The 25,636-nt window shown below is 44.9% G+C and overlaps 1 protein-coding gene across 2 annotated transcripts in view; it reads left to right on the top strand.

Moving 5' to 3' along the window:
- LOC137379580 (coiled-coil domain-containing protein 91-like) overlaps positions 1-25,636 on the top strand; it is a 245,325-nt gene that overhangs the window by 22,739 nt on the left and 196,950 nt on the right. For both annotated transcript variants that reach the window (XM_068050611.1, XM_068050613.1), the window contains exons 4-5: positions 7,171-7,349; positions 11,876-12,085. In XM_068050611.1, the coding sequence (XP_067906712.1) occupies positions 7,171-7,349; positions 11,876-12,085 (389 nt within the window). The remainder of the gene's footprint in view (positions 1-7,170; positions 7,350-11,875; positions 12,086-25,636) is intronic.

The following is a 25,636-nucleotide window of genomic DNA, read 5'->3' as shown; positions in this document are numbered from 1 at the left end:
AGCAGCAAATCTGCTCCAGTGCTGCTGTATAATGGGTCAATAATGTATGCATTAACAACCCACAGGTTGTGATTTATTTCATCTTCCTTCCTTTCATTCTGATTGGCAGCTTGGCTCAGCTGGTAACACCCTGACCTTTGAATCAGAAGATTGTGAGTTCAAGCTGCTCTTCAGGACTTGAATATCTAATCCACCACATTAAATTCATAATCCTTGTCCTCATTTGTAAATTCCACCAAGTCTTATGCGCATGTAAGCCGGCCCCTTTAAGTTACTGTGCAAAAATATTTAAAGAGGCCGCGCACTCCAAAATAACTAGACTGTACGTTGCTTATGCACCTTACATCTGCAATCTGCTCCAATCCTATTTTCCCTCTCTGAGTGCTGTGATTCTCGGACGCTGGCCTTCTGTACATTCTCCCTTCCCCTGTCCACTGGTGGCAGACACTTCAATTACTACTATACTTTGGAACTCCCTTCCTAAAACTTGCTACCCCTCTTCACACCTCTTAGAAACCTCCTCACAGCCCATCTCTTTGGAAAAGCTTTTTGTCACCCCTTATAATCTCTCCCTTCCTTACTCAGTATCTATTTCCTTACATCAGTTGTGAAATGTGTTGGAACATTTCTGTGTTGAAGACAAGTTGCTGAAATGTTGAACCTTGAAATGCTGAACCTGTGTCCTGCCTTTTTGCTCAGGTGGTTGTAAAAAAAAAACGCATGGCACTATTCAAAGAGAGCAGGGAGATCAGATATATAGAATTACATGGAATGTACAGCACAAAAATAGGCCATTCATCCCATCTGATCCACACGAGTCTCTTTCCATCCCTTTTCATCTAATCCTATCTGCATAACCTTTTATTCCTTTCTCCCTTAAATCAATCTATACTATTCACCTCAACTACTTAAGGTAGTGAATTCCACAGTCTAACCAATCTCTGGATAAAGAACTTTCTGTTGAATTCTCCATTTGATTTATTCGGCTCTCTCATATTTATGACCCCTAGTTTTGCACTTGCACAAAGTGGAAATATCCTCCCCATGTTTTCCCTATCAGGTCACCCATCAGTCTTCTCTTTTCTAGTGAAAAGAGCCCAGCCTGTTCAATCTTTCCTGATAAGTATGACCTCTCAGTTCTGTTATCATTCTTGCAAATATTCATTGAACCTTCTCCAGTGCCTCTATACCTTTTATTTAATATGGAGAACAGATCCATAATATAATGTATAAATGTTGGCTCCAGTTGTGATGGGAATATTCAAACAGTTGCCCTGAGGATTGTACTAAATATGGAATGCTATTGATGTATTGAAGATAGTTCAAAGAGCCACAAGCAGGATAATTACAGGATTTGGAGCTCCAAATTATGAAGAGATGCTCTCCAAACTGCACCTGCTTTTATTAGAAAAGAGATCGAAAGGATATGGTTCAGATCTTCAGCTTGATGAGAGGTGTAGGAAATGAAGATAAAAACAGAATATTTAACTTATACAGTGAGCACCATAGCTCACTGTAGTGGTGACTTACTCCAGAATTCTATATTCTCTTGAGAACAATTCTATAACTCCAATTCAAGTAGCTTGTTGATTACAGCCAAAAGCTGTAGTCCATTGCCTGTATTATTGTGCCCTGGGGTTAAATGTACTTTTATAAACAGGAAATCACTGATGTTGGGGAAAGTCCTGTCTGTTGTCTCCTGAAATCACTCGTTAAAGGCTGTCCTCCATGAAGCAAGCAATAGTGAAAATATTTCTACCATATGATGGTTCTTTGCTAATTGCATTAGCTTTACAGGCTGAATACAAATGCTTCTAGGAATTTCAAATAATTCTATGAATTGAAGGCTCTAGACTAGGAATAATGTTACAATAAATGTGTAGATACCGAGATTATATGTTTTTTTTTATTTGTTCGTGGGATGTGAAAATCGCTGGCAAGGCCAGTGTTTGTCACCCATCCCTAATTGCCTTTGAGATGGTGGTAGTGAGCTGCAGCCTTGAACCGCTGCAGTCCATGTGGTGTAGGTACACCCACAGTACTGTTAGGAAGGGAGTTCCAGGTTTTTGACCCCGTGACAGTGAAGGAACGACGATATAGTTTCAAGTCAGAATGGTGTGTGGCATGGAAGGGAACTCGCATGTGCTGGTGTTCCCATTGCATCTGCTGCTGTTGTCCTTCTAGATGGTAGAGGTCGTAGATTTGGAAGGTGCTGTTGAAGGAGCCTTGGCGAGTTGCTGCAGTGCATCTTGTAGGCAGTACACACTGCAGGCATGGTGCGCCAATGGTGGAGGGAGTGAAAGCTGGTAGATGGGGTGCCAATTAGTGGGCTGCTTTATCCTGAATGGTGTCGAGCTTCTTGAGTGTTATTGGAGCTGCACTTATCCAGGCAAGTAGAGTATTCCATCACACTCCTGTCTTGTGCCTTGCAGATGGTGGACAGGCTGGGGGAGTCAGGAGGTGAGTTACTCACCACAGAATTTCCAGCCTCTGACCTGCTCTTGTAGCCACAGTATTTATGTGCTGGTCCAGTTGGGTTTCCGGTCAGTGGTAACCACAGGATGTTGATAGTGGGGAATTCAGCAATGGTAATGCCGTTGAATGCCAAGGGAAGATGGTTAGATTCTCCCTTGTTGGAAATGGTCATTGGTACTTAAGTGGCAAGTAACATTCGAGCCACACATTATCACAAGCCTGAATGATGTCCAGGTCTTGCTGCATGCGGGCATGAACTGCTTCAGTAGCTAAGCAGCCACAAATGGTACTGAACACTGCGCAATTATCAGCAAATATTTCCATTTCTGACCTTATGTTGGAGGGAAGGTCTTTGATGAAACAGCTGAAGATGGTTGGGCCTAAGATACTACCCTGAGGAACTCCTGCAGCGATGTCCTGAAGCTAAGATGCTTGGCCTCAATCATCTTCCTTTATGTTAGTTATGACTCCAGTCAGTCGCAAATTTTCCCCTGATTCCCATTGACTTCAATTTTGCTAGGGCCCCTTGGTGCCACACTCAATCAAATGCTATCTTGATGTCACTCTCACTTCACCTCTTGAATTCAGCGTTTTTGTCCAGGTTGGACCACGGCTGTAATGAGGTGTGGAGGCATTTCGCCCTGGCAGAACCCAAACTGAGCATTGGTGAACAGCTTGTTGTTGAGTAAGTGCTGCTTGATGGTACTGACAGTGACACCTTCCATCACTTTGCTGATGATTGTGGGTAGACTGATGGAACCGTAATTGGCTGGATTGGATTTGTCCTCCTTTTTGTGGATAGGACATACCTGGGCAATTTTCCAAAATTTATGGCAAATGCCAATCTTGTAACTGTACTGGAACAGCTTGGCTAAGGGTGCAGCTATTTCTGGAGCACAAGTCTTCAGTACAACAGCTGGGATGTTGTCAGGCCCATAGCCTTTCCTGTATTCAGTGCCTTCAGCTGTTTCTTAATGTCAGGTGGAGTCAATTGAATTGGCTGAAGACTGGCATTTGTGATGTTGGGGACCTCAGGAGGAGGCTGAGATGGATCATCCACTCGGCACTTCTGGCTGAAGATGGTTGCAAATGTTTCAGCCTTGTCTTTTGCAATAGCATGCTGGGCTCGCCCATTATTTGAGGATGGGGATATTTCTGAGCCTGCTCTTCTGGTTAGTTGTTTAATTGTGGCCATTTGTGACTGGATGTGGCAGGACTGCAGAACTTTGATCTGATTCCTTGGTTGTGGGATTGCTTTGCTCAGTCTATGGCATGCTGCTTCTGGTGTTTAACATGCATGTAGTCCTGTGTTGTAGCTTCACCAGGCTGGCGCCTCATTTTTGTGTATGCTTGGTGCTGCGCCTGGCCTGCTCTCCTGAACTCCTCATTGAAACAGGGTAGGTCCCCTGGTTTGCTGGTAATGGTAGAGTGAGGGATATGCTGGGTTATGAGATTATAGATTGTAGTTGAGTACAATTCTGTTGCTGCTGATTACCCACAACACCTCATGGCTGCCAGTTTTGAGCTGCAAGATCTATTCTGAATTAATCCCATTTTGCACAATGGGAGAGGCACACAACACGATGGAGGGTATCCTCAATGTGAAGATGGGACTTCGTCTCCAGAAGGACTGTGTGATGGTCACTTACCAGCACTGTCATGGATAGATGTATCTGCAACAGGTAGATTGGTGAGGACAGGGCCAAGTAGGATTTTCCCTCTTGTTGGTTCTCTCTCTTCACCTGCTGCAGGCCCAGCCTGACAGGTATGTCCTTCAGGGCTCGGTCAGTAGTGGTGCTCCTGACCCACTCTTGGTGATGGACATTGAAGTCACCCACTCAGAGTATATTCTGGGCCCTTTCCTCAGTGCTTCTTCCAAGTGGTGTTCAACATGTAGGAGTACTGATTCATCAGCTGAGGGAGGGAGGTAATCAGCAGGAGGTTTTCTTGTCCATGTTTAACCTGATGCCATGAGACTTCATGTGGTCTGGAGTCAATTTTGAGGCCTCCCAGAGCCACTCCCTTCTGACTGTGTACCACTGTGCCGCTGCCGGTGGGACAGGGTATGCTCATAAGTGGTGATGGCAGAGTCTGGAATATTGGTTGTAAGGTATGATTTGGTTGTTGCTTGACTAGTCTGTGGGACAGAACTCCCAATTTTAGCACAAGTCCCCAGATATTAATGAGGAGGACCTTTGCAGGGTTGACAGGGTGTCCTTTGTCATTTCCGGTGTGATGCCGAGTGGCTTTACTGGAGCAATTTGATTCAACTGAGTGGCTTGCTGGACCATTTCACGGAGCTGTTAAGAGTCAACGACATTGCTGTGGGGGGACTGGAGTCACACACAAGTCAGGCCGGGTAAGGACCACAGATCAGATTTCCTTCCCTAAAGGGCATTAGATGGATTTTAACAACATACCGATAGTTTCAAAGTCAACATTACTGAGATTAGCTTTTTAATTCCAGATTTATTAATTGAATTTAAATTCCACCAGCTGCTGGGCCTCTTGTTTACTAGTCCACTAACATTACCATTATGCTGTTGTTCCAGTGTTCTTCAGAGGAAGAATTAAAACAAAACAGACAGGGGTTCTAGCTTAAATCAATTCTGGTTTGAATGGAGATCTGTTGCATTCCATTACTTTGAAACAAGCTTCAGTAGAAGCATAATGATGAGAAACCACTTCATTTTTTTCAGCAAGTATTAAAAATGTATAGGCTACCAATTAGGCAGTTTTCATTTGGAAAATGGGTGTATTTTGTATAATGGTAAAGTTTAAACAACAAATATGAACAACTTATTCTGGAAATACTTGGGTCAGGCAACAGCTGTTTCTCTTTCTGGAGGTGCTACCAGACCTGTTTAATATTTTCAGCATTTTCTGTTTATATTTCAGATTTCCAATATCCATAGTAGTTTGCCTGTTGTATCAAGTTTAAATAATAGTTTGGCTTAGTGTATACCAGCTGTAAAATCCATTAACTGATTTTCTTCAGTTGCTGTGGACTCGACGGGCCAAATGGCCTCCTCCGGTGCCATTATGACTCTAAACTATCAGCTCCTTGTCTTGACATATGAGTGTTACTGGGGGAGGTGGATGATGAAGGTAACTGGGTAAGTTGGCAGCAAAGTGGAAATTCAGGTTTTGTCTCTTTATGTCATCTTGTGGCAGCAATATAAGACTCAACAGTGCTTCAAGGAGGTGAAAATACTTTGTATAAAGTTCTCCTTCACTCTTCACCAGCTCTGTCTAGGTAAGTGATACACAAATGTCAACTTGGCTCAGTTGGTAGCACTCTTGCTTACTGAGTCAGAAGATTGTGAGTTCAAGCCCAACTCCAGAACTTGAACGTTTAATCTAGACAAACACCTTAGTGAAGTACTCATTGTCAGAACTGCCATCTTTCAGTTGAAACCTTAAATCAAGAATCCATTTGTTGTTTCAGTGATGGGAAATAAATAATTTGATATGCTATTTCAAAAAACAAAGTTCTTCTGGTGTCCTTGCCAACATTCCTCATTTAACAAATGCTACCAAAATACTGAGAGATCATTGCAGTTTGTGGAACTATGCTGTGTATTTTGGGATATCCTGAGGGCATGGTAATGTGCTGCAATTTTTGTTCCAGATTGCTTGTACAAAGTTCTCAATTCAGTATGAAAATCATTGTATCAAACACTGACCCTCTCTCTGACCCAGTTTCACCACTTCTATTGAGGATTACTCAATGAGAAGCCTTGTCCACGGTGTGAGGCTGTGTTGGCTGTAGTTTAATAGCTGGAACTGAAACAATAGCCTGGAATACAATATTTATTTTGCTGTGTGTTGAAAACTCCCACTGTTGGTATGGGTGTGAATCTGACACTTCCACATGAGCTCCAGTAAGGGGATTTAATGCATCTATGTTCATTATCCTTGCTGCATATAAGGTACTCCATCTTCCTCTGAAACACTGCTGTTCAGTGCACACTTCCATTTAAAATTTTGTCCTGCTTGGAAAAGAAATCTGTCTGGCAGAAGTTAGGTGGCAGTGTTTAATGTGTCTCAATTATTACAACTATGGGAAAGTATAATAATCATACTTTCTATGGAAGCAGACTCCCTCCATCAAGATCTGTCATTTCGGTTGACTTGTCGAGGAATCGTTCTGCTTGGCCTCTGAACCTGGAAACTTCAGTAACAGATGACTGAATACTGGATATATGGCACCAGTCAGTATTGAAGTTTACAGGCTTGGAAAGGAAGAAATGCTGTTCTGTATTGTTCCCTTCAGAGCTGCTTGCTGATGGTATCTTATTTGAGCAGCGCCATCTTTAGTCCTGGCAGCTGCCTGAACATCGCAGACTGTGATGTTTAAGTGGAAGAGGCTGCATTTGCGCATGTGCCAGTACAGCGCCACCCAGTGGTTGTGTTGTCAGCAAATGTAGCCATGTGCAATATGGATGCTGCGTTTCCTACATTACAACAGTGACTACACCTCAAAAGTGCTTCATTGGCTGTAAAGTGCTTTGGGACATCCTGTGGTTGTGGAAGGCGCTATATTGGTGCAAGTCTTTCTTTTTCTTGTAGCTTTACATGTATTAGATATCAGAAGATGCCAATGTGTTCAGAAACTATTTTTGCAATTGTCATTAGCGTACTATATTGTTACCTTTAATTTATCTTTGATTCTTATAATATTTTTTGCATTAGGGCCAGGAGTACAGCTGGCTCAAAGTTCTCCTCCAGATATCCTCAAAGACCAGACCCCACAATCTGTTGGAAACTACACTTCAAAACCTGCCCTCTCTCTAGAAGATGAGCCTGACTCTAACTTGAGAGTTGAATCAGTAGAAAATGTCTTTGTGGAACAAATGGTATCAGCAGAAAAGGTAGAGTATGCAAGCTTACTGTTGAATTTAAGGAAATGGATAACCTGGAAAAAAACGAAGTGCAGACTATTAGTTTAGTTTAGTTTAGAGATACAGCACTGAAACAGGCCCTTCGGCCCACCGAGTCTGTGCCGACCATCAACCACCCATTTATACTAATCCTACACTAATCCCATATTCCTACCACATCCCCACCTGTCCCTATATTTCCCTACCACCTACCTACACTAGGGGCAATTTATAATGGCCAATTTACCTACCAACCTGCAAGTCTTTTGGCTTGTGGGAGGAAACCGGAGCACCCGGAGAAAACCCACGCAGACACATTAAAGAGAACCTTTGACAAAGTACCACGTACAAAGCTGGTTAATGAAATTGAGGTTCATGAAATAGGAGGGTCAGTGTCTGTTTGGATTAAAAAATGGCTTAAGGACAGAAAACAGCGAGTTTGGTAAATGGTTGTTTTTCGGACTGGAGGATGGTAGACAGTAGTTCCCCAAAGTTCAGTGCTAGGGCTACTTTTTTTTTTGATATACGTAAATGACTTGGATATCGGAATACAGAGTAAAATTTCAAAATTTTCCCATGATACGAAACTTGGAGGTGTGGCAGACAGTAAGGATGTTACCAATCAGCTGCAACAGGACATAGATAACCTAGCAAAATGGGCAGACAAGAGGCAGATGGAATTTAATACAGGGAAATGTGAGGTGATGCATTTTGACAAAAGGGATAGGGAAAGGCAATATAGACTAAATGGTACAGTTCTAACGTGTGTATAGGTACAGAGGGACCTGGGAGTTCATGTGCATAGATCTTTGACGGTGGCAGGACATATTGAGAGAGTAGTTAGCAAAGCATATGGGATCTTGGGCTTCATAAATAGAGGTATTGAATTCAAAAGCAGGGAAGTTAAGTTGGATCTTTATAATGCTCTGGTTAGACCACAACTAGAGTATTGTGTCCAGTTCTGGTTACTGCACTTTCGGAAGCATGTGACGGTCCTTGAGAGGGTGCAGAAGAGATTTAACAGAATGGTCCCAGGGATAAGGGAATTTAGTGGCGCAGTGGCTAGCACTGCAGCCTCACAGCTCCAGCGACCCGGGTTCGGTTCTGGGTACTGCCTGTGCGGAATTTGCAAGTTCTCCCTGTGACCGCGTGGGTCTCCTCCAGGTTCTCCGGTTTCCTGCCACATGCCAAAGACTTGCGGGTTGATAGGTAAATTGGCCATTGTAAAAATTGCCCCTAGTGTAGGTAGGTAGTAGGAGAATTGAGGGAAGGTGGGGATGTGAGAGGGAAAATGGGATTAATGTAGGATTAATATAAATAGGTGGTTGATGGCTCAGACTCGGTGGGCCGAAGGGCCTGTTTCGGTGCTGTACCTCTCTGACTCTAAGTTGGGGTTGTTCTCCTTGGATAGATTTGATAGAAGTGTACAAGATTATGACAGGTTTGGATAGGGTAGACAAAGAAAATCTGTTCCCATTAGCTGATGTTACAAGAACTAGAGGACACAGGTTTAAGATTTTGGGAAGAGATGTAGGGGGGATGTGAGGAAGAACTTTTTTTTGCACAATGAGTAGTAATGACTTGGAACTCGTTGCCTATAAGGGTGGTGGAAGCAGAGATGACAAATGATTTCAAAAGGAAATTAGAAGGGCACTTGTGGGAAATAAACTTGCAGGGCTACGCGAATAGAGCTGGGGAATAGGACTGATTGGATTGCTCTACAGAGAGCTGGCATGGACCCGATCGGCCAAATGGCTTCCTTCTGTGCTGATGACTCTATGACTCATTGGCAGCTTCCTGGAGGTGGCATGACTGGTGTCATGGTGAAAGGCTCAGGAGTGTGAAACTCCTGTCTTGTACCTGTTGGCCCTGTGGGTAAAGAAGACCATTGTGCTGCTTCTGCCTGCTGCCCTGACATAGTCGACAATTAAATGGGCATGTTGATGCTACACTGATTGATGTTGATGGTGAGAGATGCTATTAAGTGATTTGGTGCAAATAGCCAGCACAATCACTTGTCAGCTGGTTACCCTACTGCCAGAAATCAGTTGAGTGCTTTTGAAAAATTAATCAGTTGCTGCATGGAATTTTCTTGAGGGGGATGATCAGCAACTTAGACAGCTGCTGTACTTGAGTTACATCAGAGTTGCACCAAGAATATTTAAATTAAGTAATCCCAGGAAACTTGTGTGTAACTTCCTCTGCTGATGAATAACTCAGCTCCAGAATAACAATGGCATAACTGACTTTGAGGAAATTCAAAACTATTGATTCAAAGTTTGCTTCACTGTAATTTCATCTGACTACTGGTGGGGAACCTTGCTGACTGGCAGCATATACCAGAAATTTGGGTACAGCTGCAGGTGGCTGAGGCACTGGACTGGAAGTGCCAAGTTGGAAAATTAACCGGAAAATGTGTACGCTCAGAATAAAAAGCAAATTAATGGTAGAAGTCGCAAATTACGTTGAAGCTTTAACCTTTTGATGTTAGTAGGATTTTCTTAACATCAAAGTAAAGCCTATTTCAATGTTCAGGTTATTCGGAATTCTATCAGATGAATAGCATTCTGTAAACCCTTTTCTCCAATGCAGGTATTTTGCTCAGTGCACACATTTGGAGGTGTTGGTGGGAAATGTAACTTCTCTGGCAAGCTCAAAATAAAAGTAACCGGTACATTCAGTTAAATGATCTTTCTTAAAAAGCTAATTTTCTCACCTCTTGTGCCGTTGTTTATTGAAGAGGGTCAGAAAGGGACACTCAGTAGCTTGACCCTAGAAACAAGGTTTGACTTGGGTAAATGGTACACTGATCTTGTTAGATTACAACCTTAAATACTATGACCAGTTCCAGTTACCTGAGGCATAAGGGAAGCATTGAAGGCATGGAGGTGGTGCAGAGCATTAAGTGAGGCTGATTCCTAGCAGCAGATAATTGAGTTATAAGGAAAAATTGAGAAATTTGGACCTTTTGCTCAAGAGGTGACGAAGAAAGAACCTCATGGAAATAATGAGTTTTACAGAAAAGGTAATTGAAGTTATTGCATGACTTTGGGACCGAAGGATTTCAAATCAAACTAATACAGACAAATTTAGGAGTGATGTCAGGAAGTTCATCTTCATATAATATGGGATCAAGCTTGATCTTTTAAGTAGGACAGTGGAGGCAAAAACCATGGACTCATTCAGGAAATAGATTGAAGTTGTCAGGGGAGAACTCTAGGTTTTTCTGGATGGCTGAGGTGGAATGTGCCAGATGGCACTCCTCATCCGTATCAATGTTATGGAAAAAAATGTTCAGAAAAATCCCTCAACCTTGCAGTTGGAGAAGTGCCTCATTTGTGTTCCCCAGGTAGCCTGGTTAAGGTCAAGAACTGCCATTTTCCAGTGCAGCGCACTCATAGAATTTTCTTTGGGGAAGGGGTGCAGTGCAGCATGGTGGCATCTCCGGATCCAATAATTTAATTTGAAGTAGTTACTTAAGCAGTAATGCGTCTGAGGAAGAATCTTGAGTTTTTATTTTTTATTTTATTTAGAGATACAGCACTGAAACAGGCCCTTTGGCCCACCAAGTCTGTGCCAACCATCAACCACCCATTTATACTAATCCTATATTAATCCCATATTCCTACCACATCCCCTCAATTCCCCTACCACCTACCTACCTACACTAGGGGCAATTTACAATGGCCAATTTACCTATCAACCTGCAAGTCTTTGGCTGTGGGAGGAAACCGGAGCACCTGGTGGAAACCCACGCAGTCACAGGGAGAACTTGCAAACTCCGCAGAGGCAGTACCCAGAATCGAACCTGGGTCACTGGAGCTGTGAGGCTGCGGTACTAACCACTGTGCCACTGTCCTGCCCAAACAGAAGTATTAAGTTCAGTGAATCTTTGTATACGTAAAGAGTGTTTTACTAGACTCTATCCCTATTTTCTGCATGTTCTGGAAAGGCAAGGTGGCAAATTTAAATGCAGCTTTGTAAAAATAATGGCCAAAAGCATTGAAAGATGTGTGATTGATGTAATAAGGTACTTTAAGCAAATCATTGGAAGACTTTAGTTGCAATAAGCTTTTAAAACTGCATTCTTGTAATATCAAAACCAAAATTCTTTATATATGTGACAATGCAGAGCTGCAGTTCCATCTAGTTTCTTGGCGTCATTTTAAAATCTGCTTTACTTCTGGGTTTTATTCAGTTCAGCAATTGGTGCTAGTGTTAAACATTTTGTGCCTACTTTTTAAGTTCAATGTTGATAAATCTGTGTGAAATGTCACAGCTTTGCAGGAGGAAGCTAAGGGCTGCAAGCTGCTTGTTCCAAGTGTGTATAATACATTGGTAAAATTTGCAATCGATAGTTCAGGAGGCACAGATTTGTTTCAATAACAAAGTTGAAAGCATCACTACAGATAATTTTGTGTTCTCATATTTGTCAGATCATAAATTTTTATTTTAGTTGTTGCTTTATGGTGTACAGTTCGTTAATCATTGAAAATGGTTTTATACTGAAAATACAGGGTCAGCAAATGTCAGAACCATCACTGGACATTGTAGCTGCGCCGACAAGCTTACATGAAGAAATAGATCCTCAACAATCTGCAGATGTCCCTGCAGGCCACGCAGTGCCAATAGAAACAAACAAAATGCGAGCACACTACAAAGAAACACTAGAAAATATGGAAGCAAAGCTTTCTATTGCAGAAAAGGAAAAGTACAGAATGAAAAAGGTACTGTTATACTTTGTGTAAAAGTGTATGTTGTGTTTTATAGTTAAAAAATATTCCATAATTAACAAGAACTGGGATGATGTCTGATTTTTATTCCTATAAGGTGGCACTTAGCGATATTATTATCAACAGTTAGCAATTATCTGAAAATCTGAAATTTATATAAGTTAACTGACACATTTTGGGAGAGTTTTTTCAGAATATCTTTAGATTTCCTTGTAGTGTGCTGTTAGTCAGAGATAGTTTGGGTCTTTTAGCAGTGTTCTGTTTAGTTACTTAAATTGACTTGATATTACTACCTTATTTGTTCTCATGGTCTTGGCTTTTTTTTGAGGGCTTTGTTTATTTGGCTGGAGGGACTGAAAAGACTGTAGGGATGGCTGCTTGGCTGCAAAGCTGAGGTTGGAATCGTTCTGTTGTGTCAGGTCAAACCTGTTCCACTGCATGCCACTTGTCAAGTGTTTTGTTACTCTGAACTCCAACATTTGGGAGTCGGGGGAGAGTTTATTGCGGCTTGTGCGTCTGCTATGCATGACTGTATTAAATACGTTTTGGGTTTTCTGCCAGAGCTGCTTTGTGGCCTCCTGTGCCTGTTGCTCATTCTTTTTTTGTTCTTTCTGCTCATGTCACTGCCTTGTCTCATTTTGTTTGTGTGTCTTTCTGACACTTTTCTTCTTTGGCCTCCTTGTCTCGAGAGACAATGGGTATACACCTAGAGGTGGTCAGTGGTTTGTGGAGCAGCGCCTGGAGTGACTATAAAGGCCAATTCTAGAGTAACAGACTCTTCCACAGGCGCTGCAGATAAAATTGGTTATTGGGGCTGTTACACAGTTGGCTCTCTCCTTGCACTTTTTTCCTGCCAACTGCTAAGTCTCTCTTTAGCCCCACCTTTATGGCTGTCCACCAGCTCTGGCGATCACTGGCAACTGACTCCCACGACTTGTGGTCAATGTCACAGAACTTCATGTCATGTTTGTAGACATCTTTAAAGCGGAGACATGGACGGCCAGTTGGTCTGATACTTGTGACGAGCTCGCTGTACAATGCATCCTTGGGGATCCTGCCATCTTCCATGTGGCTCACATGGCCAAGCCATCTCAAGCGCCGCAGGCTCAGTAGGGTGTATATGCTGGGGATGTTTCTGCCTCGAGGACTTCTGCGTTGTAGATACGGTCCTGCCACCTGATGCCAAGGATTCTCCGGAGGTAGCGAAGATGGAATGAGTTGAGATGTCCCCTTGGCTGACATACGTTGTCCAGGCCTCACTGCCGTAGAGCAAGGTACTGAGGACACAGGCTTGAAACACTCGGACTTTTGTGTTCCACGTCAGTGCGCCATTTTCCCACACTCTCTTGGCCAGTCTGGACATAGCAGCGGACGCCTTTCCCATGCGCTTGTTGATTTCTGCATCTAGAGACAGGTTACTGGTGATAGTTGAGCCTAAGTAGGTGAACTCTTGAACCACTTCCAGAGCATGGTCGCCGATATTGATGGATGGAGCATTTCTGACGTCCTGTCCCATGATGTTCGTTTTCTTGAGGCTGATGGTTAGGCCAAATTCATTGCAGGCAGCTGCAATCCAGTCGATGAGTCCCTGCAGCCACTCTTCTGTGTGGGATGTTAATGCAGCATCGTCAGCAAAGAGGAGTTCCCTGATGAGGACTTTCCGTACTTTGGTCTTCGCTCTAAGACGGGCAAGGTTGAACAATGTGCCATCTGATCTTGTGTGGAGGAAAATTCCTTCTTAAGACTTGAACGCATGTGAGAGCAGCAGTGAGAAGAAGATCCCAAACAGTGTAGGTGCGAGAACACAGCCCTGTTTCACGCCACTCAGGATAGTAAAGGGATCTGATGAGGCGCCGCTGTGCTGAATTGTGCCTTTCATATTGTCATGGAATGAGGTGATGATACTTGTTAGCTTTCGTGGACATCCGATCTTTGCTAGTAGTCTAAAGAGATAACGTCTGCTGATGAGGTCAAAGGCTTTGGTGAGACTCTATGGGCTGAATTTTGTGCTCCTCTGTAAGGCAAACTTTTGGGGGTTGGGGTGTGGGCCGGAGGATTGGTGTGGATTTAGCTGCCACAGAACTCGATACTGTAATGCTGCATTCTGATTCTGTCAGAGTCCGCGAAGTGCCATGGTGGCACTTCTGCACTGCTGCAACGGCATTGGCATTTATATATGTTAAACACTCTTTAGTATACATCTGAATCCAATTAATAGCAATCTTACCAGGCGTTCGCAATCTTGTGTTGGGCATACAGCACTCGCGTGCCTTCAGATTCACATCTTTAAAAAGCTGGCGCAACGAGGCAAGAGTCTTCGGTGACTCGAAAGGGTAATTCACTTTAATGCTGCTACCTGAGGGAAGTGGTTGTTTGGGAGAACTTTGCAAGTGGTGTGTCTGTGAGGGCTTGGTGGTTGGCAGAACTCAGCAAGTGCAGAGGTGATCTTCTTTCGGAAGGTCAGTGCAGGGCAGTGAATGTTGTTGGTTTGCTCATGATGGCTTGCACCTTTGGAAATGGTGCGGGTGCAACATCAATCCATACCATGGAGCTAATGTAGGCTTCCCATAACCAAAATGTCAACATCTCTTTGCAGAGATAGGGAAACTTAACCTTTGAAGGAACCCGAAGGACCAAGGAGGATAGAGATTGGTATGATTAATCCTGTTTTTTTGGATCCCCGTGCTGTGCTGAGGCGAATTCGCCAGAGGTGGGCCCAAGAGGCAGCACATGATCAGCAGCAGTTGAGAACGTACCGAAGAGCACAGATACAGCAGTGAGTATATAGAACTCACCTGACATACCTGCAGATGTCTGAGCGGAACTGCCGGAGAAGGCTATGGCTGTCCAGAGAGGCCATCACAGACCTCTGAGTACAGCTCAAAGACGATTTGAGAACAATGGGTTTTGGTGGTCACCCTATGCCTGTGGCCCTGAAAATCACTGTGGCCCTAAACATTTATACCTCTGGATCATTCCAGGGATCCACTGGGGACATGTGTGAGATCTCTCAATCGGTAGTGCACCGCTGCATCAAGGAGGTGACCAATGCTTTGTTCAGGAGGGCTGGCGAGTATGTGCGCTACGGGGCAGAGCCTGAGTGTCAGGCCGGGAGGTCCATTGGATTTGGGGCCATTGCAGGATTCCCACAGCTCCAAGGTGTGATCGAGTACACACATGTAGCCATCAAGGTTCCCGCGGACCAATCAGCCGCCTTCATAAACAGAATTCACTTAAGCAGCCAGTCATTTGCCATCAATCTGCTGTGACCTCCCTGTCTTTTTGAAATGGCAGTGGCACCCATATGGCATACTGTAGTGACAACCAGATCACACCAAGCAATTTTGGAATGTGCCACTTTCCTTTGCTGATGCAGGAGGTATTGACCTTCTTCCTACACTGGACGCAGTTTCATTGGGTGGCCCCATGGCTACTAACCTCCTCTGCAATTTCCGTCCAGGCTTGCTTGGTCAGGTGGGAGGACGTCTTGCCATTTCTGGGGAAAAGGATCTCCCGCCTTTCCCTTGCAACCTGGAGGAGAATAAGCAGGGAGGCATCACTGAACCATGGACCAACCTTACTCGGACCTCTGACATGGTCAGAAGGATGCGCAGTGGGGTGGATTGCTGAGTTTTAACTTTTTTGAACAGCACAGAAGTGTTGCTTCAATGAACTTCTATAGAATGCAGGGAGACAGTGAATGGAAGGCTGGCAGGCCTTTAAAGATGATGCCAGCACGTGGTCCTGCATCAGGTGACGCCGTGAATACTGCCTCCAATTCTGCCCCCGCCACATAATTGTGGGGAACGGCTGCCTCCATTTTGCAAAATGCCCGCCCGCTGCGTGATCACGACAGTGCGGCCGATCAATGGACAAGCGGAACGCCACCATTTTGTGCACCCGCCACTGCTCCCAGCAGTATGATGTGAAATGTTTTCCCTGTATCTTTACTGTTTTTCCCATTTTTCTCTGTTACTATCACAGTTTCTACTTCAGTAATCTCTGCCACCTGCTTTCTCTCCGTTCAGTAAGCTCCTAGCGTTGCCTTTTCCTCCAAGGATCTCTCTTATTGGGACCAGAATCAAGGGCTGGATTTTCGTTATGGAGGCGGGAAACAGGAACCGGGTCTGGTTTTGGGTCAGAAACCCGCCTCCAATGGGCAACTGATTCAGATTGCAATTCTCAAATGGGTTAGCCCATAATTGGTTAGGAAATGAGTTTTCTGTCCACTTCGAGCCAGTGGGATTGAAAATGGAGGTGGATCAGATCAAATGTGGGGCTCATGTAGACACTCCACGACAGCCATCACTGAGGCTGCTGGTTGTCCTGAGGGAGAGCTCTGTGTTTCGTGCTAAAGCTTTCCACTTCAGAGGGAAGCGAAATGTCACAGGGGAGGTGCTAAGGGTTGGGCAATCCTTCACTTCATCGATGCCCACCTGGATCTAATGCTGTAGGCCGTGAGGGACCAGAACCAAGGGGACTAGGGAAATCCCTTGAAGAAATGATTACTGACCCCTCTATGGGAGCCCCAGACTGAGGCTGAGAGGTAAAGTAACCAGTGCCTCCTACTCAGCAGGCCAATCATTAAGGAGCCATCAGGTTTCTGAAGAAGTGATTCTGGTGCCTGGACCAGATAGGTGGCATCCTCCAATACCTTCCTCCAGGGATCTCGGTCATTGTGGTGATTTGCTGTGCTCTGCATAACATAGCCCTCCAGAGGGGTGTGGACCTTGAGGACAGTGAGTCCCTGGAAGGAGACAGCTCATCAGGGGAGGAACAGGAGCTAAGAGAGGAGGAAGAAAAGAGGAGGGTAACACTGAACAGAGAGGTGGGGGCTGCAAAGGGAGGAAGGAGCTACCCAAGACATCGGATGCACAGCCCAAGAGTCAGCTATCTGCAAATGACATAGCACCAGAGCCATAAGAGCCTGTGCCTATCCTGGCAGATTGTCTCAGACCTGTGTACTCTGATCCGCAATGACCTGAGGCTTCAGGCTCCCATGGCAGTCTCCTATCTGCAACTGTGAAAGTCTCTGTCACTCTAAAACCTCTCTGCAACCGGGTCGTTCCAGGGATCAGCTGTGGACCTAGGTGGCATTGTGCAATCAGCAGCTCATCAGGCCATCAGGCAGGTCACGGATACCATTTTTAGGAAGGCAGGGACTACACCCACTTTGACACAGATCGGCCTACCACTCACCACTGAGAAAAGCATGTCTTACAACTGCAGCAATGGTCACTCTGTTGCACTGCTGAAGCAGCTGCACTTCACTTTGTACCGCTGCAGTATTATAATCAGCCCTTCCCATAGCCCTCATGACATCCCGCTGTGTTTCACGACTTGAACACCCTGCCGGCGTCCTCCATGTTCCCAACCTTTGAAAAATAAAAACTGCTGCTGACGAACCTTTAATAAGCTCTTCAATGAACTCAAGCGGCACCTACTTGGAGGCGGCGCCTGACCTGTTTCCTCTCTCCTGGTGTCCCTTTAAAAATGGTGTCATGTTCTGGAGGTGGCGGGTCCTTGTGCTGAATGTAATCTTCAAATCGTGCTCATCTCCGCACCTGCAGTCAGCGGGTTTTAAAAATCTGGCCCCAAGAGAGGAAGCAAGCAGAGAACCATGGGAAAGAGGAAGTTTGATGGATAATGTAGAGCAGCTGGAAGTACCACTGGTGTTATGAGGTTGGCAGTGTGCACATACCTTTGGTTTGCTGCATGTACTTTTTTTGTCTTGGGCCATAAAATGTTGTACCTAGCCCTGTAGAATAGAAGCAGGAGTGCATGTAGTAGTGTCTGCTGATGGAGGAGGATGTGCATGGGTTGAAACTGTTGTTTTTGCGTGTACTGGGGGAGTAATTTAAAGCTGGTATTGGGAAGTTTGGCAGTGTTTCAATCTTTTGTATTATTGGAGTCAATTCTTAGTTTTACATGGTAGGGTTGGTTAAGAACCGGCATGATGGCTATATCTCAGGTATGTTTTTTTTTGGAGATATGATGTTAGTGAATAATATTAGCAAATAAACAATTAGAAAGGGGAAATTAACTTAAGAAGTTTGCGCATTCAAAGGAAAAATTGACAGAGGTTCACCATAGACATAAAATTTATAAAGATAGATTGTTGAAAAAGTACAGCATTGAATCTCAGAGACAAGTTTGCCTCGTGTTTTTTAAATGTGCTGAGGGTTTATGCCTCTAACATCCTTTCAGGCAGTGAGTTCCGGATCCCCACCATCTTCTCTGTGAAAAAATTACACTTCAACTCCCCGCTAAGCCTTCTACCAATTCCTTAAAATCTCTCTGCTAACAGAAATAGGCTTTTCCTATCCACTCCATCTAGGCCCCTCATAATTTTATGCACCTCAATTATTCTTCTTCTTCTTTGGCCTCCTTATCTCGAGAGACAATGGGTAAGTGCCTGGAGGTGGTCAGTGGTGTGTGGAGCAGCGCCTGGAGTGGCTATAAAGGCCAATTCTAGAGTGACAGGCTCTTCCACAGGTGCTGCAGAAAAATTTGTTCGTCAGGGCTGTTACACAGTTGGCTCTCCCCTTGCGCTTTTGTCTTTTTTCCTGCCAACTGCTAAGTCTCTTTGACTCGCCACACTTTAGCCCCGCCTTTATGGCTGCCCGCCAGCTCTGGCGAACGCTGGCACCTGACTCCCATGACTTGTGATCTTTGTCACAGGACTTCATGTCGCGTTTGCAGACGTCTTTGAAGCGGAGACATGGACGGCCAGTGGCGAGCTCGCTGTACAATGTGTCTTTGGGGATCCTGCCATCTTCCATGCGGCTCACATGGCCAAGGCATCTCAAGCGCCGCTGACTCGGTAGTGTGTATAAGCTGGGGATGTTGGCTGCCTCGAGGACTTCTGTGTTGGAGATACGGTCCTGCCACCTGATGCCAAGTGGTGGCAGCTCCGGAGGCAGCGAAGATGGAATGAATTGAGACGTCGCTCTTGGCTGACATACGTTGTCCAGGCCTCGCTGCCATAGAGCAAGGTACTGAGGACACAGGCTTGATACACTCGGACTTTTGTGTTCCGTGTCAGTGCGCCATTTTCCCACACTCTCTTGGCCAGTCTGGACATAGCAGTGGAAGCCTTTCCCATGCGCTTGTTGATTTCTGCATCTAGAGACAGGTTACTGGTGATAGTTGAGCCTAGGTAGGTGATTAAATCAATTAAATCTCTCCTAAGCCTCCACTATTCCAAAGAAGAAAACCCTAGCCTATCTAATCTTTCCCCATAACTAAAACTCTCCATTCTTGGCAACATCCTCATAAATCTCCTCAATGTCCTCTCCAGTGCAATCATATCCTTCCTGTAATGAGCAATGAACTATATGCAATATTCTAGCTGTTGTCTAGTATTCTATACAGTTCTAGCATAACCTCGCTACTCTTGCACTCTATGCCCTGGACAATAAATGAAAGTATCTTAACCACCTTATTTACTTGTTCTGCTACCTTCAGAGATCTGTGTACATTTTTTTTATTCATTCACGGGATGTGGGCGTCGCTGGCTAGGACAACATTTATTGCCTATCTTGAGAAGGTGGCGGTGAGCTGTCTTCTTGAACCGCTGCAGTCCATATTGACTTTGTAGTGGTTAGATACAACTGAGTGGCTTGCTAGGCCATTTCAGAGTCTTCATGTAAGAGTCAACCACATTGTTATGGGTCTGGAGTCACATGTAGGCCAGACCAGGTAAGGACAGCAGATTTCCTTCCCTAAAGGGCATTAGTGAAAACCAGATGGGTTTTTACAACAATTGACAATGTTTTCATGGCCATCATTCGACTAGCTTTTAATTCCAGATTTATTCATTGAATTCAAATTCCACCTTCTGCTGTGATGGGATTCAAACCCAGGTCCCCAGAGCAATACGCTGGGTTACTAGTCCAGTGACAATACCACTGTGCCACCACCTCTCCATGCATTCCAAGGTGCCTTTGTTCCTTTACACCTCTCAGTATCCTACCATTTATTGCGTATTCCTTTGCCTCGTTTGCCCTTTCCAAATGCATCACCTCACACTTCTCTGGATTGAATTCCATTTGCCACTTTTCTGTCCACCAGACCAGTCTAGTGATATCTTCCTGCAGTCCAGAGCTTTCTTCCTCGCTGTCAACCATGTGGCCAGTTTTTCTGTAGGAAGTTTTTATATTTTTAATTTCTGCACTTTCTTTGCTAGTCATTTTTAAATATGTTTAATGTAAAAATACAGTATGGCTGGATACACTGCAAACAGGAAGATCCACTGAGTCTGTCAAATACAAAACTATATTGGAACAGTGACTACAATCCAAAAATACTTCATTGGCTGTAAAGTGATTTGGAACATCCTGAGGTTGTGAAAGGCACTAGATAAATTAAAATCTTTCTTTCTTTCTTGAATGAGTTAGAAAAAGTGATAATACGCTAATATTTAAATTGCACTTGGGTTTGTGTGCTTGCTTTCTTCAGATAGTTAAGTCAATTAGATTGGTGTGGTAGGGAGATCTAGGTCTCCATTCCCAACCATGGGTTTTTCTGGGAGGTTAGGATCAGGCCACAATACCATAAATTTGACTGCCCATGAGTAATATTGGGGAGCCGACGCCCATCTTGTTTTGGGAGCTAAAGGCATTTGAGGCATATGAGGTTCAATGAAGAGTGCAGGAGAGCATGCCAGGAGCAGCACCAGGCATACCTAAATATGAGTTAGCGACCTCGTGAAGTTACAGTACAGGACTATGTTCATGCTAAACAATGGAAGCAGCATATGATAGACAGAGCTCATTGATCCTACAAGCAACAGATCAGATCAATGCTTTGCTATCCTGCCACATCCGGACGTGAACGATGCTCAACAATAGCAACTAATGGGAAGAGGAGGCTCCACAAACATCCCGATCCTCAATGATTGGGTGCTCAGCATGTCAATGTAAAAGACAAGGCTGAAGCATCTTCAGCCAGAAGGGCCAAGTGGATGATCCATCTCGGCCTCCTGCTGAGGACCCCAGCATCACTGATGCCAGTCTTTAGCCAATTCGATTTAGTCCACAAGCACTAAATTTGTAAACCGCTCTTGGTCTCTTCAATTCTGCAGACAAGAGACTCGGTCTGTCCTTGAACGTTGCCAAAACAAAACTCCTATGTCAACCCACACCTGGTCAGCCAAATATTCCACCTCCCATATGTGTTGAAGGAGAGGCTTGGAATATGTTGAGTACTTCCCATATCTTGGCAGCCACCTGTCTTGAAAGGCCACCATTGATGAGATCCAACACCCGATCAGCTGCACCAGCTCAGCCTTCTCCCAATTACGGCAGTGAGTGTTTGACGGCAAAGACCTCCACAAGCCATCAAAAGTCCTAGTGTACAGAGCAGTTGTTGTCACCACAATTCTGTACTGCAGTGAGACCTGGACTGTGTATCAGCAACATATAAGAACGCAAGTGAAATTCCATCAGTAACTCGTCCGCCACATCCTCCAGATTCCATGGGAGGACCGTCAAACAAAAGCTAATATCCTTCCTGAAGCCAGTTCTACAAGCATTCAGGCAAAACTCCTACCAATTTTGATGGACTGTACACTGTGTCCAATGGCCGAAAACTGTCTCCACTGCCAGATCCTGTTTTCTCAACTCGCAAATGGCCAACGTTCTGGGGGAGAACAAAGAAAATGCTTCAAAGATGCTCTGAAGCTCTCTTTGAAGCACAGCAGCATTGACATTGACGACTAGGATGGGTTTGCTATCAATCGTTCAAAGTGGGGATAACTTGTCCCTCAAGCTGCATCGTGCTTTGAATCCAAATGCCTTAATGATGAGGCAGAGCGGTGGCAGAGAAGGAAAGAAAAGGAAACAATTCCTGCACTCTGGATCCTACTACCTCGGGGGACGTCCTGCCCCATGTGCCCTAAGATCTGCGAGTTGAGAATTGGCCTGTTTAGTCACCTGAAGACCCATGGCAGAAACTAGCGACCTTGAGTAGATGTCATCCTTGAATTGAGGGACAACTGACAATTCCACGTGATATCAAGAAGCATCTGAATGCACTGGATACAGCAAAGGCTGTGGGCTCTGACAACATCCCAGCTGTAGTACTGAAGACTTGTGCTCCAGAACTAGCTGTGTCCCTAGCCAAGCTGTTCCAGTACAGCTACAAGACCTGCATCTACCTGGCAATATTGCCAGTTATGTCGTGTCCACAAAAAGCAGGGCAAATCCAATCCAACCAATTACTGCCCTATCTGTCTACTGTCGATCATCGGCATTTACTTAGCAACAACCTGTTCAACCATGCTCAGTTTAGGTTTTGCCAGGGCCACTAGCCTCCAGCTCACATTACAGCCTTGGTCCAAACGTGGACAAAAGAGGTCGGGTGAGAGTGACTGCCGTTGACATTAAGGCAGCATTTGACTAAGTGTGGCATCAAGGTGCCCTAGCAAAATTGAATTCACTGGGAATCATGGGGAAAACACTCTACTGGTTGGAGTCATACCTAGCAAAAAGGAAAGATGGTGGTTGTTGTTGGAGTCCAATCATCTCAATCCAAGGACATTGCTGCAGGAGTTCCTCAGAATAGTGTCCTTGGCCCAACAGTTTTCAGCTGCTTCATCAATGACCTTCCCTCGAGCATAGGGTCAGAAATGGGGATTTTCACTGCACAGTGTTCAGAACTGTTTGCGACTCCTCAGATACTGAAGCAGTTTGTGCCGGGATATAGCAAGAGCTGGACAACATTCAGGCTTGAGCTGATAAGTGGCAACGACTATGCAAGTACCAGGCAATGACCATCTCCAACAAGAGAGAAACTAACCATCTCCTCTTGACATTCAACACCATTACCATCGCTGAATTTCCCACCATCAACATCCTGGGGATTACCATTGACCAGAAACTGAACTGGAACAGCCATATAAATACTGTGGCCACAATAGCAGGTCAGAGGCTGGGAATTTTGCGGCAAGTAACTTACCTCTTGACTCCCAAAGCTTGTCAACCATCTACAAGACACAAGTCAGGACTGTGATGGAATACTCTTCACTTGCCTGAATGAGTGCAGTTCCAATAACACTCAAGAAGCTCAACACCATCCAGGACAAAGCAAACTGCTTGACTGGCACCCCATCCACCACCTTAAGCATTCACTCCCTCCATCACCAGCACGCAGTGTGAAAGATGCACTGCAGCAACTTGCCAAGGCTCCTACGACAGCACCTTCCAAATCTGTGACCGCTACCACCTAGAAGAACAAAGTGGAGCAGCCGCATAGGAACACCACCACCTGCAAATTCCATTCTAAGTCACACGCCATCCTGACTTGGAACTACATCATCATGCCACTGGGTCAAAATCCTGGATCTGCCGTCCTAAAGCACTGTGGGTGTAACTACACCAGATGGACTCCAGTGGTTCAAGAAGGCGGCTCACCACCACCTTCTCGAAGGCAGTTGGGGATGGGCAACAAATGCTGGCCTTGCCAGCAACATTCATATCCCATGAATATATAAAATAAATTGTGGCTTCGTACCTGTCTAGAGGAACTTGAGACAGAACTGTCTAGACCACTGAATTATTAGGCTGGAACATTGACATGCAGGAATTGGAATAAGCAGAGGAGATGGGAAAGAATATTCACTTTTATTCTGTTAACCCTACCAAGGAGTAGGCTGATTATTCTATCTATTTAGGTTGATGTATTTTGGAGGGGGGAAGTGAATACTTGTTGTACAGAGTGAAAGGTTTCTTTGTAATATGTGCACTCAGATTTAAAAGGTCACACACACCTGAAACTTTAACTCTGTTTTTCTCTCCACAGATGCTGCTTGATCTGCTGAGTATTTCTAACATTTTCTGTTTTTGTTTCAGATTTCCAGCTATCCACTGTATTTTGCTTTTGCATGCATAGCTAGTAGTTTACTATGTGAGGGGGTAGAACTCCAGTATTCGAATGAGATTGTTACTGCCTCTCTTTTAGAATAATTATGTTTTTAAGCAAAGAGTTGCTGAAATTCACTGATACTTGGAAAGATGTTGGGGCGTAAGATGGTTGGGTTAGTTACATGTAGAGCTACCTTATTGGCATACAGGAATATTTGGGGTCAGTTGCTCCTGTTTGAACTCCTGTGGACGCTTGGGCTTGTTTCTGTGACCATTCCTGTCTGGTACCTTGATTTCAGGGAGCAGAGGCCATTAATGCACACTGTTGATGTGGGATGTGAGCACAGGGGCAATTGGGCTGATTTCCAATGTCAGGGGTTTGAGTTGTGAGAAAATACTGGAGAAAGTCGGGCTTTTCAGTGTGGCAAGGAAGGGGGGCTAAACTCTCAATCATCCTTGAAAATGGGCATGGGATCATTATGTGGGATTAACTCGTGCTTTTTGCTTCTGATGCCAACTTCGTGCTGCCTATTAATTACCATGAGTGCAGTGTGCAGCCAGCACTAACCCCATTGTTGAGTGGCTGTGTGCCTCAGCACAGGGCCCAAAATTGAGAGGCTAGCACCAGTTAAAGTCAGTGCACTAAGTAAAGCTCTCCTCTTAAAGGGGAGGTGCATTGTGGCTGGAAGAAGGTGCTGGAAGTCATAGTATAACTGATTCTGACCTGGAAAACACCCAATAATGGCATAAAGTGGGAAAGAGCAGCCTCTAAGATTTTCCGATGCTGCACTGGAGGACAACAAAAGATCTGCTGTAGAAAACTCAGATGAGCACTTTGGGGGAGGCTGCAGAAGATGGCTGATGGGTATGCACAATAAAATGGTTGGTGCACTGGCAGGCCTGCCAGAAAGCTCTGTACAATGTCCACTTTGCATAGAACTTTACGCAGAGCTTCGAGCCCATCCTTTCCACATGAAAGTGGTGGCTGACACCATCAGACCATGATGCAGTGTCTGACGGCCAATTTCTCAGCTTGCATATCAGCACAAGGAGAAGCCACCCGGTGTCTGAATGCTGCAGTGGAAGCCCAGACTTCTGTCATGCAAGATATAACTTGCTACCAACCAAGCTAAGACTACTGCCATCATGACTGTTGTTGCCATTGAATGGGGAATTGTGGTTGAGTTAGAAAGGGGCTGTCTCGGTTGCCTGCTCCCTTCCTCCTGCTCCTCAGTTGCTCACCGTATAGATGGTGGCAAGGGCTGTGCGATTGTTATGGTAAAGTTGCATAGCATACAGCAATCTTTGCAAAGCTGCTGCTTGCTCCACCTGCAGCTGTCTGGCAGGAAAGAACAAATTGCAAGTTGTCACAGCTGTCCTGGAGTCTGTCCTCCAGCAAATTATTAGGATTGCTGAGACACTAACCCAAGTTAGTGGCAGTGGCTCTATGGATCCTTCTCTCTCAGGATGACAGCACTTGATCTTTACTGCTGCCACTCCACCAGAACCCTTGCTGTAGCCCATCTGCCAACTATCACAGGCTGCTGCCGCCCACGTCGAGATGGTGCAGTCCAAAGCTGGGTCTTCTAGGTCCAGAGCTGCTCAAGGTGGTCCTGCAAGGCTATCTGCATTCCCCACCACTGAAAACTCAGCAGCCTTCCTGTCAGCCATGCTGAAACCA

This window comes from Heterodontus francisci, chromosome 18 (assembly GCF_036365525.1).
Source record: "Heterodontus francisci isolate sHetFra1 chromosome 18, sHetFra1.hap1, whole genome shotgun sequence".
NCBI classification, from domain to species: Eukaryota; Metazoa; Chordata; class Chondrichthyes; order Heterodontiformes; family Heterodontidae; genus Heterodontus; species Heterodontus francisci.
The sequence above is the reverse complement of the archived record's forward strand: the minus strand, read 5'-3'. Positions and strand labels throughout refer to the sequence as shown.